This window comes from Delphinus delphis, chromosome 1 (assembly GCF_949987515.2).
Source record: "Delphinus delphis chromosome 1, mDelDel1.2, whole genome shotgun sequence".
Lineage (NCBI taxonomy): Eukaryota > Metazoa > Chordata > Mammalia > Artiodactyla > Delphinidae > Delphinus > Delphinus delphis.
The window spans coordinates 96085512-96099952 of NC_082683.1; the positions used below are offsets into that span (position 1 = coordinate 96085512).

Consider the following 14441-nt stretch of genomic DNA (forward strand, 5'->3'; position numbering starts at 1 on the left):
TTTTCCTTTACCCACAATTCCACCATTAGATGGGGGCAGGCATCCACATGGGTTCCCAGCCTGGTGTGTGTGGGTAGGAGCTGGGGGTGTGGCCTAGTGCTGGAAGTCATCCTACACTTGGGATGGGGAGGGCATCCACGCAGGGGAGGGATGGCAATGGTGGATTGGGTAGGAACAGGGAACTTGATTAAATAAGCAGAAATATTAAGGATAACGGAAGCCAGCTTTCTCATTTTTAGAGGAGATGTTACACATCAGAAAGGGAAAAGACTAGAATAAACTCTGGTATTGGGTTTGAATATAGGGAGTATTGGGTTTTGGTGTGAACTCATGAATTTCAACATAAAGAAATATAGGGGAGCACTGTCCACTAAGTGAGCCGTGGAGCAGCAGTTCCCCTCTTCCTCCAGTGCAGTGCATATACACCTAGCATCCAGATTCAGGCACTACATTCTCCACTTAAAGGAGCCAGGAGTCTTTGGAGAAATGGCGGATTCCATGGCCGGGCAGGAAAAGTACAAGATGAGCAAGAAAGCAAGGAAGTACTCAAAAAAATAATCACATGTCAAAAGGACACAGACCCAGCCTTAAGGGACTTACCGGGCAAATCTGGAACAATCTGAGCATCCAAATAATGGCTTATAAATCACTGAATAAAAGAGAAAACTATGAGTCTATACTGATATGAATGAATGAATAGTTTAATGAAGCATGGGATATGTAAGTAATTTCAAAGTACCTCTCCATAAAATATTTTTTAAGTACAATGGGAAAAAGAGGAGTTTTAAAATGGAGAAGCCTGGCAGAGTTCACCTTAAGTGAACAGAATGGGAGAAATCTAAGTCTTCCACCACTTGATAGGATGCATTGAGAAGAACACAGCATCCCTTCTGTGATATTTCTGCCAAAGATGCAAAACCTGAATGTAATCATGAGGAAGTATAAGGTAAATCCAAATTGAAAATTGTTATTTTACAAAATAACAGGCCTATGATCTTCAAAAGTGCCAAGGCTACCAAGGTCAAAGAATAACCAAAGAACTGAAGACACATACATTAACTGAACGAACTGAAGTGGATCATTTCGCTATCAAGAACGTTATTAGAACAGTTGCTGAAACGAGTCTGAGGACTATGTGGTAGTAACATCAGTGTTAATTTCCTGATAAAGTATTAGGGGGCGATGGGTCATCAGGTCAATGACTCTCAGATGGGTCAGGAGAAGATTATCTGTAATGTACTAACGTTTTTGTAAGTTTGATTATTGCAAAGATTTAAAAAAAAATTTTTTTAATGATAGTTCCAAAACAAAAAAATGAGACTTTGGCTTTATCGATTTAGAAAATTTTAAAAATCTGCTCCATTTAGGAACGTCTTAGACCAGATAGTAATAGTAAAGGTCTTAAGCCTTCTGGGTTAGCAAAGGAAAAGAAAGCAACAGAAAAACAATATTTTACACGCCTGCACAAAACAAAGTATTTCATTTGACAAGCTCAGTGAAAGTAATACGTAGACCTGGATGGTTCAACAGGAAGGTGGGGATAAGGGGTGTGGCCTGACTCCAAAGTGCTCCCTGAACAGAATCTTACCTGCCAAATAATTTCTGAATGTGGGAAATTCCAGAGAAGTCTGAATTTTAAAAGAATGTACAATAAGAATTGACATCACTGCTTAACTGGTTGTGAAACCCTGAGTTAGGGCAGGCATCAGCACACTATAGCCCTCCCATTGTTACCAAGTCCAAGCTCTACTCGCCACATGACAGGCCAGTAAATCGAGAGACAAGGTGTTAAGGCAAGGAATAGAGACTTTATTTGGAAAGCCAGCAGACCGAGAAGATGGCGGACTAGGGTCCCCAAAAAACCATCTTATTGGGGTCTCAATGCCAGTTTCTTTTGTAGAACAGAGGGGGAGGAGGTGAGGAAGTAAAGTAAAAAGACTAGCTAGTGGGAAGCAGCCGCATAGCACAGGGAGATCAGCTCGGTGCTTTGGGACCGCCTGGAGGGGTGGGATAGGGAGGGTGGGAGGGAGGGAGACGCAAGCGGGAAGAGATATGGGAACATATGTATATATATAACTGATTCATTTTGTTGTGAAGCTGAAACTAACATACCATTGTAAAGCAATTATACTCCAATAAAGATGTTAAAAAAAAAAAAAAAAGACCATTTATCTTGCAAAATAGGAGGGGATGGGGACCTCCTGGTGATCCAGTGGTAAGGAATCTGCCTTACAATGCAAGGGACTCAGGTTCGATCCCTGCTCAGGGAACTAAGATCCCACATGCTGCAGGGCAACTAAGCCTGTGTGCCACAACTACTGAGCTCACGTGCCTCAACTAGAGAGCCTGTGTGCCACAAACTATAGAGCCCACACACTCTGGAGCCTGTGTGCCACAACTAGAGAGAAGCCCACGTGCCGCAACAAAGAGTCTGCATGCCGCAACTAAGACCTGACACAGCCAACAATAAATAAATAAATAAATCTTTTTAAAAAAAAAAAATAGGAGGGGATGTGTTAATTTCTTTTCTGCAGCCATTCACAGGTGGGCAGGGTCAATGTCTCTCTGTGAGCTGAACAAAAGCCTTTTAGTTTTAACAGCCAGAGGGGCAGGGTACCCTGTGGCAGGCCATTATGTATGCTTACAGCTATAGACTGTAATTTGATTACAATATCAAAAGCAACAAAAAGCAAAGCTTAAAGTAAAAGAAACAGATCCAACATGGAGTCAGAATTGGCTCTTCCCTGTTACACCATGAGCCAAATCTGGCCCACTGCCTGTGTTTGCACATCTCACAAGCTAAGAATAGTTTTTACATTTTAAAATGGTTTTTAAAAATCATGACTAATATTTGTGGCTTGTGAAAATTACATGAAATTTAAATTTCAGTGTCCATAAATGAAGTTTTGTACACAAGCCACCCTGATTCATTTATGTAATGTCTATGACTGCTTGCATTCCACAATGGCAGAGTTGAGTAGGTGCAACCACATGGCCCACAAAGTCCAAACTGGCCCTTAACAGAAAAAGTTTGCTGACCCCAGGCATAAAGGTTGTGTTAGGTATAAAGGGAAAGGTGTCCAAAGGCATTTGATTTGCATTCTATTAGGTAAGAAAAGAAAGTCTCAGAAGAAAGTGAGAATGAAAGCATTGGAAAGTAAAAAATATCAAAGAGTATTCTAGTCTAAGTAGCACATGCTAAATCCACCTGCATCCTGGCCAGGAGTAGGAGTCACTCTGGGATTAGGAAACCTCAGCAAACTGATAAAGCAATTTTAAAATATTTTAAAATTTATGATTCCAATTTAGAGTCTAATCAATTTAGACTTAGTAATCAATTTTAAGTTACAATCAATTTTTTGTATATATACTGTATTGGAAGCTCTACACTATTGGAACTTTTAATAATGGCATTTTGTTTATTTTATTTGTTTTATTCTGTTTTTGTTTGTTCTCCACTGCAACCACCAGATGGCGAGTTTTCTCACAATGGTTGTCACACAGGGTCTCTGGCCAACAAAGGATAATAAAATATAGGTTCACACTCCCCTCTCTGAAACTCCTGTGTTTTGGAATTGAGAATATTTCAGATTTTTAGGAAATACACAAATATACAATTTATGATGTTACACCTATTCTGGGGCTGTGGAGCAGCATTCCATAATCAAACATGTTGATATTTCTTAAGTTTATTAACACAGAATAAGGGATAAATACAGACTAACAGTAGCCTCCTGTCAGTTAGATCAGGTTTTGCTGCCAAGTTAATTTGTGCCAAACGTCAGGGGAAGACTTTTTGATTTTTAGTATTCTTTTAATTTTGGAGTTGTAGATAAAGGTTTGTAGCTCTAGAATAACACAGTGTTTGCTGTGTAAGTGGCTTCATTTTAAATGCTTTATGCAATTAGCATACTTGAGATCACTTCACAATAACCCCATGGGATAGGTACGACCTTTATCACCATTTTATGGATAGGGAAATTGAGACAGTGAAGTGAAGTAACTTGCCCAAGAGTATACAACTCCTAAATTGGTGGAGCTGAAATTAATGCAGGCAGTCTGGCTCCAGGGTTCATGCTTGACTCTAGGTACTACCAATTCTAGGAAACAGCCCCAAACCAGGATTCTAGTATCAGAGTCATATGCTGGGCTGGTTAAAAATAGAGATTCCTAGATCCTGTCTCAGACCTACTGAAACAAACTCTCAGGGCTATAAGGAAGTCAAATATCTCTCCAGAGTCACAGAGCAATTGATAGGTAGAGCTAGGATTTGACCCTGGTCTTTCTGGCTTCCTGTGGCCCTTCTCTGGAGTCACCGTGGGACTCCCCAAGGGTACTTTCAGGCAGTAATCCCCTGGTAATCATATCTCAGCAGAAGAAACTTAACATGGGCATGAAGACCCAAACTGCAGGTGCCATGACTTCCCTAATACTTCCTGAATGCAAGCCCCGAACACCTAAGGAACCTGCTGCATCCTAGTGCACCAGCCTCTGCTTCTCGAAGCTTGAGCCAAATTGGGGCAGAGTTACCTACTCTTGGGGCCCCAAAGATTCACTGATGAGCAGTTGGGCCCTTGTGCTCTGGTTGTTTTTAAATCACGAAAGTCACCACACATTTCATTACTGATTCCGCTATTTCAGCGCTTAAACGCCAAACAAAATGCCCTTCTCTTCAATGATTCTCTTGCCTTTGTATTTCTGTCTGGGCAAATTACTTCCCAAGGGCCATTTAGAAGTGTTTTTTAGTCAGTGGAAGCGTAATTCGGAGCTGAAGGTCAACTGAGCGAAGCCTTCTCTGAGGTGCACTAGCTCTCACTGCTTGCTTTTACGCAAATTTGTCAACAGAGGTGATTGGTTTGTGTAAACTTGTTTTCAAGGAAAGACTAATTTATCTCAAGTCTAATGGTAAGATATGAGAAGGAGAAACTCTCACACATACAATGGGGAGCAAACCAGCACTTGCAGCTTTTTCCTATCTGTGCTATGGGTTTCCTAATGTCCAGCAAACAAGCTCTTTGCTCTTTTCTAATTTTCTTCTCAAAATCAGATGAAACAGGGACTTCCCTGCTGGTCCAGTAGCTAAGACTCCGCGCTCCCAATGCAGGACGTCTGGGTTTGATCCCTGGTCAGGGAACTAGATCCCACATGCCGCAAGTAAGAGTTCACGTGCTGCAACTAAAGATTCCACATGCCACAACTAAAAGATCCCACATGCTGCAACTAAGACCTGGCACAGCCAAATAAATAAATAAATTTTAAAAATTAAAAATAATAAAAGCACCTTTAAAAATCAGATGAAAATATCACTAAATAATATGAAAATGAAGATGCTGCAACCCCTACCATTTCTTCCCAGAAATATTTATAATATTTATATTCGACTGATATTTTAATTGAAGTCTTCCTTTTTCATTGTGGAAAAATACATAGAACAAAGTTTACCATCTTAACCATTTTTAAGTGCACAGTTCAGTGGTATATATATTCACATTGTTGTGGAACCATCACCACCATTCATACCCATAATTCTTCATCTTGTGAAACTGAAACTCTGTACCTATTAGACAATAACTCCCCATTCCCGCCTCTCCCCAGCCCCTGGAAACCACCATTATACTTCTGTCTCTAAGAATTCGACTTCTCTAAGTACCTCATATAAGTGTAATAATACATATTTGCCTTTTTGTGATTGGCTTATTTCACTTATAATGTCTTCAAGGTTCATCCATGTAGTAACATGTATCAGAATTTCCTTCCTTTTTAAAAAAAATTTATTTGTCTTATTTATTTTTGGCTGTATTGGGTCTTCACTGTTGCGCGCGGGCTTTCTCTAGTTGCGGCTAGCGGGGACTACTCTTCGTTGTGGTGCGCAGGCTTCTCATTGCGGTGGCTTCTCTTGTTGCAGAACACAGGCTCTGGCGCGCGGGCTTCCGTAGTTGTGGCACACAGGCTCAGTAGTTGTGGCTCACGGACTCTAGAGCACAAGCTCAGTAGTTGTGGCACACGGGCTTAGTTGCTCCACAGCATGTGGGATCTTCCCGGACCAGGGCTCAAACCCGTGTCCCCTGCATTGGCAGGCGGATTCGTAACCACTGCGCCACCAGAGAAGCCCAGAATTTCCTTCCTTTTTTTTTTTTTTCAGGTTTTAAAACTTTTTATTTGCATATTAAAAAAATTGTGCATTCCAATAATTAAAATCATTTGAACAACAACTACAAAAAAAATGGCACTGATTAAACTGCATTTTACAGCCCGCAGGACACCCTGGACCAGCTTGCTCTTTACTCTAGATTTCACTGTCGTCCCACCCAGCCTCCTTCACCAACATGCAAGTTCTTTTCCTTCCCTGCCAGCCAGACAGGCGGATGGGAAGCAGGCGCGGCCTTCGTTGTCAGTAGTTCTCCATTCTTTGATGTGAAAAAGGGCAGCACAGTCATTTAAACTTGATCCAACCTCTTTGCATCTTACAAAGTTAAACAGCTAAAAGAAGTAAAATAAGAAGGCAATGCTCGTGGAATGTACAGTGCATATTGACGGCGCACGCCTCATTACGACTCGCCTGCTTGCTTCTCCTGTTCAATCGTTTCTTGTGAAGGCAGTGGATTTTTCTCTTTCGTTTCTGTTTTCTTCAGTTTCGACTTATCGAATTTCTCAATCTCAGCCATATCGGGTTTGTCAGACATGGCTGCAGAGGAAGCGGAGCGAGTTACGAGCGAACGAGGTCCGACCTGCGCAGTGGTCGCCGCCGAGTGCCCTCCTTCCTTTTTAAGACTGAATACTATCCCACTGTATGTATGTACCATATTTCGCTCATGCATACACCACAATTTACCTTCCAAGTTTCCCCTGCAAGTTGTAAGCGTTCAACAGACTCCAGAGTTCCAAAAGAATTACATCAGACTATTCTGCCAGTGTAAATGTTGTCTAGGTGGGGAGCCAGATTCCTGGGGCTTCCTACTCCACTGTATCTTCCCAAAATCCTCTCCCACAATTCCTACCATTTTACCACTTAAATATCATTTGAATATGTTCCACCATCTCCCCACTTCCTAACTCAAGCCTCCAGAGAAGACCACAGCCTTGACCAATAGCTTGACTGTAACTTCAGGAGAGGCCTTGACAAATACTCTCCGCTTAACCAAACTCTAGTCAGGCTCTCTGGCCCTTCTTCTTGTCTAGGCCTTGGCCTTGGCCCCCATCCTTGCTGGGCCTGCATAGCCCAGTTGTAGCAAGAATCCTGCTAAGTCACTTTAGCAAGAATCCCCTTACCCTTGATATCTCAACATATTCCTCATCCCCTACCCATGATATCTGATCATCCTGGCCTGCCTTCAGCAAGAATCCTATTAAGTCAGCTTAGCAAGAATCCCCCTACCCTTGATGTTTCCTCTTAAGAAATTTTTCATCCACTGACCCCATCATTCCGCTTGTTGGCTACAAATTTCCAGCTGTCTTTGTCGTATTTGGAGTTGAGTCCAATCTCTCTCACCTATTGCAATAGCATTGACACCTATCACAATTGTCCTGGATAAAGTCTTCCTTACCATTTTAACAAGTGTCAGAATAATTTTTTCTTTAACAGCCTTGAGCTAGAGGCACCCAGCTAAGCCATCCCCAGATTCTTGACCCATAGAAACTATGAGATAATAAATGTTTGGGTTTTTTTTTTAAAAAAAAGTTCCAAGTGTTTTTATCTTTTTATTATTTATTGATTTATTTATTGGCTGCATTGGGTCTTCATTGCTGCGTGTGGGCTTTCTCTAGTTGTAGAGAGCAGGGGCTATTCTTCATTGTGGTGCGTGGGCTTCTCAGAGCTCAGTCTCAGTAGTTGTGGTGCGTGGGCTTTGTTGCTCCACGACATGTGGGATCCTCCGGGACCAGGGCCCAAACCTGTGTCCCCTGCATTGGCAGGCAGTTTCTTAACCACTGCGCCACCAGGGAAGTCCTAATAAATGTTTGTTTTTTTAATCCTCTAAGTATTAGGGTAATTTGCTCCACAAACTAGAAACAAATGCATGATGTATCCTGGATACTATGATGCACTGCTCAAATTCCCCATCCAGGGCTGGGGCTCTCATTCTTCTACTGCCAGGAAAGCTGGATGCTGGTAGCTTGCAGCTAAGTCCTTCTCCAGTTATTGCCCTTGGTAAAGAAAGCTACCATGTATAAAGATATGCATGCCCCTTCCCTAGGGACAGTCTACCATCCATGGTTCTGTCCGTGCAGGTATATAAAGGCCTGGCCCCTTAGCCTCCAGTGCGGGACAACTCTGAGGGATCATCTCAGTTCTAGAGTGCCCTGAAGGACACACTGAGACCTCTGTTGCAGCTGTGTCACAGTTCAACTTCTCCCTCCGCCCAATCCTGTTTCTTTCACCTCCTGGTAGGTGTTATTACCAGGAGCACAGGGACGGTCTCCAAAACATCTCCGAACTGCATATCTCTGACTGAGAGCCTGCTTTCTGGGGACCCTGACCCAAGACACTATGTGACCTGGAGCAAATACTTTAACTCTATGTGCCTTGGTTTCTTCATCTCCAAGTGGGAGAAATACCAGTGTCCATCCTATAAGGTTGTTGTAAGGATTCAGTGAGTTTAAGTCCTTGGCATGGTTCCTGCCATACAGTAAGCACACATAAATATGTGTGCATGCTATCATTATTACTATCTGTACAAAGATATTCCAGGCTTCTCCTTCCCTTGCCCCTGCTGTCACCCTCAGAAAACCAGCAGGTGCAAAGGTTGTGAGGTAGTAGCAAGCTTGGCATGTTAGGGAGATAGGATGGAGGGCATGAGGCTAAAGGAGAAGAATGGTAGGAGATGAGGTCAGAGAAGAAGGCAGATCCCTGTTGGCCCCATGTGGGCCTTGCATGTTAGGATAAAGAGTTAGGATTTAAATCTAAGTGAGGTGGGAAACCATGGCAGATTGAGAGCAAGTGAGTGACACGAGTTGGTCCGTGGCTCTAAAAACTCTGGCTTCAGGGATAATCAGTTATAGGGCAGCAGGAGGGTAAGTGAGGAAGGCTAGCGTGACAATGATCATGAATAGGGAGCTCCAGGATATGTTTTGGTAGGAGAGTCATGAGTGGACTAGATGTGAGAGGTGAAGAAGAGAGGAATTAAGGATGTCTCCTTGGGGACTTCCCTGGTGGTGCAGTGGATAAGAATCTGCCTGCCAATGCAGGGGACACGGGTTTGATCCCTGGTTCGGGAAGATGCCACATGCAGCTGAGCAACTAAGCCCGTGTGCCACAACTACTGAGCCTGTGTGCCACAACTACTGAAGCCCACTTGCCTAGAGCCCATGCTCGGCAATAAAAGAAGTTACCGCCCACAACAACAACGTTGTGAGAAGCCCACACACTGCGACGAAGAGTAGCCCCCGCTGGCCGCAGCTAGAGAAAGCCTGCGTGCAACAACGAAGGCCCAACGTAGCCAAAAATTAATTAATTAATTTAAAAAAAAAGATGTCTCCTTGGTTTTGGCTTGAGGAAAAAATGGGTGGTTGGTGATACCATTGATTTAGATAAAGAAAAGCAGGAGAACAGCAGGCTTGGAGCAAGAAAGGGAGAATCCAGAGTTCTGTTTGTAAAATGTTAAGTTTGAAATGCTAATGGACATCCAAGTGAGATGTCAAATCAGCCCTTTGATGTATGTTTGGATCCTCTTCTGACCAAACCATACTGTATGTAAGAGGCTAGGAGATTATAAATTAATCTGACCTGAGACAGAGTTAGGCTAACTGATTCCTTTGGAAGACAGGATTAATATTATTTGCCTTATTTATTAATTTACTAACTAACTAAAATATTATTAATCTTGTCCTCTTCTCATAGCCATTAATGAAGAGAACTCCACGTGGCACTGCAACTGGAGTTTAAGACCTGGCCCATAGATGCTCCAGGAGTCATGACTTTAACATTGAGCACTTCAGTGACTAGCAATATCTTGGCCAGAGCTAAGATGGAGATTGCCAGAAATAGGCTCACTTTGCCTCCCATCATGCATTTAGGAGTGGATGGATGTGAAGCATCTTGCCCAGTACCTGACCCCCTATAGACACACAGTATATGCCAGTTTCCTTCTACAGAGCCCAGCTGGAAAAACTACCATGTTTTTGTTTTGTTTTTTTCTCCAAATTTGTAATGCATTTATTTATGAATTAGATACATATAATTTTATGTACTCCATATAACATAAATAAAATTAGGATCTGAAACAATAAGATTAAAAATAAACATTCTAAAATTTTATTTTTACATCTTCAATGGCTCTTCTTGCACAGCCCACTTGAATCCTGCTCTAAGGGAGCCTAACAAAACAAGCAAAAAAATGACGAAAAGGAAATTACAAAACACCACTGATGGGGAAATAAAAGTGGAAAGCCTTGAAAAAGTTATTAAAACTACACCTCAAATGGAAATGAACTGAGGCCAACCACAAATAATTCTTGAAGTCACTTCTGGAAAGTTTTTCTCTGAAAATGAATTTCGAGTATTTTCACTGTGATGAAAGAAAAATGAAAATGTTGGTTCTACACATTTCAGGTAACCTATGTTTTTGCTTTTATCTTCAAATTGTCCCCTTTTATGTTAATATTATAAGCCATTAAAAATCCTCTTAAATGTTTGTAAGACATAAATCCTCTCTAAAATTTTAGAGATTTTAGAAAAGCCATGTAAAATGGCTCCTATTTTCCATTTTTCTTACTACAAAATTTGAGTTATTATCACAAAATTAAAGATGTTTGCAGGAGGGGGATAGGTTGCATGCCAAATGCTTTAATGGTGAGAGTGCTTAGAAAGTACACTCAGAAGTTCTCAAGTCATTCATTTTCAATATATTTTCCAAGCATAAAATTTTTCCTCCAATTTCACATTTTTGGTTCTATTCTGGAAAAGTACTTATGTCACCTTCCTCTTACAATATATTTAAAATACACAGAGATAATTAGCTATAATTTGTTATTGACAATTAGTCCATACAACTTACTAAAATAAGAAAGATTTTTTATCAAATTAGTATGCTGAAGACAAAAAGTTTGTGTGGAAGAATTAAAAATGCTGAAAACTTTTATTAACAAAAATTCACTCTGATGACTACATCATTAAAGAGATAAGACTTACTAGGATAACGGCTTAGCAGTACAGGTAGAACATCATTTTATTAAAAATAAGTCAACAGACCTCCCTGGTGGCACAGTGGTTAGGAATCCGCTTGCCAATGCAGGAGACACAGGTTCGAGCCCTGGTCCAGGAAAATCCCACAGCCGCGAAGCAGCTAAGCCCATGCACCACAACTACTGAGCCTGTGCTCTCGAGTCCGTGAGCCACAAATACTGAGCCTACGTGCCACAACTAGTGAAGCCCACGCGCGTAGAACCCGTGCTCCGCAACAAGAGAAGCCACCACAGTGAGAAGCCCGCGCACTGCAACGAAGAGTAGCCCCTGCTCACCACAACTAGAAAAAGCCTGCGCACAGCAAGGAAGACCCAACGCAGCCAAAAATAAATAAATAAAATAAATAAATTTTAAAATAAAAATAAGTCAAAAAAGGGGAAGTTTGCCACAAATATGACAAAATTTTCATTATCAATATAAAAATTCAAAAACTGATTTAAAATATACTAAGTTGCCAATAGAAAAATAGGCAATGGATATAGACAAGTCATAGAAGATAGTAGGTGACTAATAAACGTATATTCCAAGTTTAATATCAAGAAAAATCCAAGAAGTGGAAACCAAAAATATTGGCATGGTATGAAAAGGCACTCATGTGCTGCTCATGGAAATGTAAACTGGGGTCACCTTTCTGGAAAAAAATTTGGCAATATGCTTTGATCTAATAATTACATTAGGAAGTTATTTCAAAATTCAGAGAAAGATTTGTGTAGGAAAATGACATGACATTATTTTCTTTCTGCACAGAAAAATAACGGATAAAAATGTTCTTTATGTTAACATAAATATGTCTCTGGGTGGTAGATGTTTACTTTCTTCTTTATAACAAGCAAATTAACTTTAGTCCAAAAAAAACTAAAGTTACTTTTTAGAATTCCTTTAAACAAATATCACCCAGCTCTTTTTATAGAAACAAATAATAAGTGTTTGCTAGTTCTAGTCCAAATGGACAGGGCTCCTATTTTAATTCTGGATTTTTACCTCCCACTCACCAAAAAGCCCCCATAGGAGCACAGCCAGAAAGGCCCTCTAGTCAGAGAGAGATCTAAGTTCAAATCCTAGAAACACCATTTATGGCTGTGTTACTTTGGGCAACTTTTCTAAATCTAAGTGCATTCTTAAATAAGACTACACAATTTTAGAGATTAAGATAGCTCCAATACTACAGAGGGCAGCTCAGAAAGGGTATAAAGCTGAAGGTGTAATTTTGCAGGGAGGGAATAGGCTGGGACTATAAAATGAAATTATAAGAATACAGTTTGGGAATCATCCCAAAGAGAGTCATAGGGACATATGATCTGACATGATAAGCATGAGACTAAAAGAGTAAGTTTTTCTTCATTCTTCTATACTGAACACTTCCTATGTCCTGTACACTAGGGACACAGCAGTGAACAGTATAAGCAGCAAACAGTATAAACAAGATCTCTGATTCCTGACCACACATTCTATGGTGTCAGGGATGGAGGGTAAGGTGGGGGTGGAAGCCAGGCAGAAATAGAAAAATCCGGGCTTCCCTGGTGGCGCAGTGGTTGAGAGTCCGCCTGCCGATGCAGGGGACACGGGTTCGTGCCCCAGTCCACAAAGATCCCACATGCCGCGGAGCGGCTAGGCCCGTGAGCCATGGCCACTGAGCCTGCGTGTCCGCAACAGGGGAGGCCACAACAGTGAGAGGCCCATGTACCACAAAAAAAAAAAAAAAAAGAAAGAAATAGACAAATCCAATTAGTAGTATGTGCCATAAATAAAAAAAGGTAATAAGATAGATGGGGGAGGGGTGCTTTTTAAATAGGGTGGTCAGGGAAGGCTCCCTGCAAAAGGTGAGCTGAGACTTGAAGGAAGAGGAGCCACGGAAGGTCTTGGGTCTGAGGGCAGAGCAAGTGCAAAGTCAAAGATGGGAACAAACCTGACAGTGTTCACAGACAGCAAGGAGACCACTGTACAAGGAGATGAGACTGAAGTTAGGAGGGATCAGATTTTATGGGGCTGTATGATGAAAAGGAGTTTGGATTTTATTTTCATTGTGATAAGAACCCATCGATATTTTCAGCAGAGTAGCATGATCTGGTTGCGTTTTAAAAATTACTTCGGGGAGGTCCCTGATCGTCTAGTGGTTAGGATTCAGTGCTTTCACTGCAGAGGTCCAGCTTCAATCCCTGGGCAGAGAACTGAGATCCCGCAAGCTGTGCGGCACAGCCAAAATAAGAAAATAAACATAAAAATTACTTTGACTGGTCTGTGGTGAGAGAATTCTAGTAACAGGTTGCTACATACCTTGAACTAGTTAGGGGTGATAGCACTAGTGGTGGCAGAATCAAGCAGAATTCCCACAGAGGTTGATTTCAGATCTTTCTTTCAAACCAAGCATAAAGGTCTCTTGTAAAACCGTCCGTGGTTCTCCCAGCTCCACTGTGCCACCACTGAACTTCATACACAATCCTAACCAAGTACTGCAATCATGTATTTACATAGCTGTCCTTCCTGATGGACACATTCTAGGAATGGAGGCAGGAAGCATGTCTTATTTATCTTTGATATACCTAGCCAAGTGCCTGGCACATAAAGAGTGCTCCTTTAACATCTGCTGATTGCAGTAGCGAACGAATACATTTAAAACATTTGAAGCCATTTGTATTAGTCTCCTAGGGCTGCTGTAACAAAGTACCACCAGCTGGGTGGCTTAAAACAACAGATATTTATTCTCTCTCAGTTCTGGAGACTAGAAGTTCAAAATCAAGGTGTCGGCAGGGCTGTGCTCCTTTGGCGGTACGCGAGCCTCTCACCGTTGCGTCCTCTCCCGTTGCGGAGCACAGGATTTGGACGCACAGTCTCAGTGGCCATGGCCCACGGGCCCAGCCGCTCCGCGGCATGTGGGATCTTCCCGGACCAGGGCACGAACCCATGTCCCCTGCATTGACAGGCGGACTCTCAACCACTGCTCCACCAGGGAAGCTCTGGCATTTACTTCTTGATAAGTTTGAACAAGTGAGAACAACTGGAAACAACCCACGTGTCTATCAACAGGTAACTGGATAAACAATGGAATACTATTTCTGTACTATTTTTTAAATAAATTTATTTATTTTATTTTTGGCTATGTTGGGTGATAGAACTTGTGGTAGTCAGTCTTAGAACTTGACCAAAGCTTCTAAGCTTTTGGTCAGCCTTAGAACTTGACCAAACTGTGGTCACTGAAACTAGATGTCAGGTGTTGGGCTGCGTGGGATTTGCTGGTATTATCTAAAAAGCCTCTCAGCATTGG

The 14441-nt window shown here is 41.7% G+C and overlaps 1 protein-coding gene across 1 annotated transcript; it reads right to left on the reverse strand.

Annotated features, from left to right (window-relative positions):
• Nucleotides 1-6140: 6140 nt before the first annotated feature.
• LOC132421887 (thymosin beta-4) lies at nucleotides 6141-6743 on the reverse strand. The gene has a single exon (XM_060006728.1). The coding sequence runs from the start codon at nucleotides 6681-6683 to the stop codon at nucleotides 6549-6551; it is 135 nt and encodes a 44-aa protein (XP_059862711.1). The 5' UTR covers nucleotides 6684-6743; the 3' UTR covers nucleotides 6141-6548.
• Between the last annotated feature and the right edge of the window lie 7698 nt (nucleotides 6744-14441).

Excerpts from the sequence above, each read along its gene's own strand:
- LOC132421887 (XM_060006728.1), bottom strand. The coding sequence starts at position 6,683 with ATGTCTGACAAACCCGATATGGCTGAGATTGAGAAATTCGATAAGTCG.